The sequence below is a fragment of the Solanum pennellii genome, chromosome 4, assembly GCF_001406875.1.
Source record: "Solanum pennellii chromosome 4, SPENNV200".
In the NCBI taxonomy this organism is placed as follows: Eukaryota; Viridiplantae; Streptophyta; class Magnoliopsida; order Solanales; family Solanaceae; genus Solanum; species Solanum pennellii.
Genome location: NC_028640.1, coordinates 7,922,027 through 7,924,268, shown reverse-complemented (window position 1 = coordinate 7,924,268; position 2,242 = coordinate 7,922,027). Strand labels below are relative to the sequence as shown.

Genomic DNA, 2,242 nt, shown 5'->3' with positions numbered 1-2,242 from the left:
CGAAAAAGTGATAACAAAATCGAGAGATACATATAAATATTGAAGATTGGAGAGGAAAATGATAGATAGTATGAAAGAGAGATAGTAATTTAAATTGTTGATGTCCTATTAAATAAAGAGATTTAATTATAAGATAATTATTTAATATCATAAAAAGGAAATTGTATATATCTGATTTAATTTTTAAAATACATGGTACAATTACTAAAAAGTGGTACTATATATAATGCTTTTAAACTAGAGGTAAAATGTATATATGGTAGTAAACTATGTCTAGATAGATAGTTTTTTCTTAGAATTATTGAAGCAATATTCTCCCTTTAATTTTTGTTTATTAATTATTAAATTATGAATAAGTTACAAAATTAACAATTCTATTAGAAAATCAAATTAATAATTTTTATTTGAATTATTAAGTGAATAAGATTGATCTAGTGGTCTTAGTTTGAAGAATAAATAGGGTATGGACCATGATATTAGAAGAATGAACTTTACTTGGTTGCCGACATAAACATTGAGTTATATTTTAGCAATTATCTACCTTAACTAAGTAGAGTGTGGCCAAAAAATATTAGCCAAAAAAATAATAATTTATATAATGATAAAATAAAATAATTTTATTCTATTCGATCCCTTAAAACATAATTACATGAGATGGTTTATAATAAGTGAAATTCGTAACTTAAAAATAATACAAACATTATTCTACAACAAATAATTAATTTACTAAACGCGTAATATAAAAATTCTTTTCATCGTCAGTGCATATATGATTAAGGGCATTTTGGGCCTCCTCTCTTAGTCTTCCAATTATTGTAACAAGGGCAAAATTGTTTGTTCCCATAAGTCCCAGCAGGAACACAGAGACACTTTGCGCAACATTTTTGGCAAAAGAACATACATGGCTTCCTATATTGTGTATTTGAGCATCTATATGTGCACTTTGGTAAACAATCTGCAAAAAATCAATCATAAAAAATTTAAGTTCATATAGTATAATACAAATTCAATGAGAAGCTCCTTTTAGTAAAATCGATCTTTTTCACCTAAACATAAAGAGCTTAGATAGTTTCACTGTGAAATATTTGCATCCAAGTCGTTATTTCTTAATGAGAATAGGCATAAAGAGATAATTTTGTCAAACAAAAATTTCGCTAAGAATATTCAACTAACTACCCTTCGACTACTGTAACTCTATCTTATGAGTTCAGTAGCCAAGAGATCACAATTTGAATCATACATAATAATAAATATAAAGGATGTTTAAGGGGAGTTCAAGAATTTTTTGATGTACATACATTATAAATTATGCTACAATTTTTTATGAAAGATCACCTTTTAATTTTAATATAAGAATACAATTTATTTTTAATTACCTTGAGGATGGAGACTACCAGGAGTAGTACCATTCTGCAGAAAAATAACACAATTTTATAAGTAAGAATTGGCAAATTTCATAACCAAAAAAGAGAATACAAAAATAAGTGAAAATTCAAACAGTACTTACCATTGGTAAAGTGTTAGGAGGTTGTGGCTGAGGTGCTGGAGATTCTATTATTATTTTTGCCTGACATTAAAAAAAAATTTAAACAAATTGTTGTAAGAAACAGTTAAAAGAAATAATGTCTCTATTAGTTCAACTAAACTTATTATTTCGAAAATACGAATCACTTTATAATGTATAAAATTTACTGACTCTAAATTTTGAGTTCGACTATAATTACGAAGATGTGTGTGGTAATAGCTTACATGAGTTCCAACAAGAAGAAGCATTATTAGAAGAGGGAGTATTAGCACTAAGCTAAGTGTCTTCTCCATTTTGTTGTTTTCTTGATATATTAATTGAACAAAAGAGAGAAATGATGTCTGATGGTTTATGTTGGTTGAGAATGTTAGATAGATGAGGTATTTATAGGCAGTTGGAAACTCAAAAAGTGTAGAATTATATGGGTATTTCACAATGTTCTTTGATAGCAACATGATTATATATATATATATATATATATATGTATATATATATATATATATATATACACCGCTATGGGTTGTGGTGGGATGAGAAAGATTTTTTCATCTTTAAACAAAATTTTCAATTTTAATTTTAGATACGAGTATTCTTTGTTAGAAAATAATAAAATGTCCTAGTAGGCTTCTATCGCATGAATTCAGGAATCCTAACTAATCAAATCGATCAATGAGTTTCATATACTATATGGTTTCGTTAGTTTATTATTGTGTTGAA

At 26.6% G+C, this 2,242-nt stretch overlaps 1 protein-coding gene across 1 annotated transcript; it reads right to left on the bottom strand.

The window, feature by feature from the left end:
* Positions 1 to 590: 590 nt before the first annotated feature.
* LOC107015966 (protein GAST1-like) lies at positions 591 to 1,902 on the bottom strand. Its single transcript, XM_015216424.2, has 4 exons — positions 1,750 to 1,902; positions 1,508 to 1,567; positions 1,377 to 1,410; positions 591 to 955 (listed from the first exon to the last, which is right to left on the bottom strand). The coding sequence occupies exons 1-4, from the start codon at positions 1,816 to 1,818 to the stop codon at positions 774 to 776; spliced, it is 345 nt and encodes a 114-aa protein (XP_015071910.1). The 5' UTR covers positions 1,819 to 1,902; the 3' UTR covers positions 591 to 773.
* Positions 1,903 to 2,242: the final 340 nt, after the last annotated feature.

What these genes read in the sequence shown, in the direction of transcription:
- LOC107015966 (XM_015216424.2), bottom strand. Translation starts at nt 1,818, where the DNA reads ATGGAGAAGACACTTAGCTTAGTGCTAATACTCCCTCTTCTAATAATG. An exon ending in CTCCTAACACTTTACCAATG is followed by an intron (nt 1,411 to 1,507) that starts GTAAGTACTGTT and finishes ATTTTTCTGCAG; the next exon opens with AATGGTACTACTCCTGGTAG. An exon ending in TGGTAGTCTCCATCCTCAAG is followed by an intron (nt 956 to 1,376) that starts GTAATTAAAAAT and finishes GATTTTTTGCAG; the next exon opens with ATTGTTTACCAAAGTGCACA.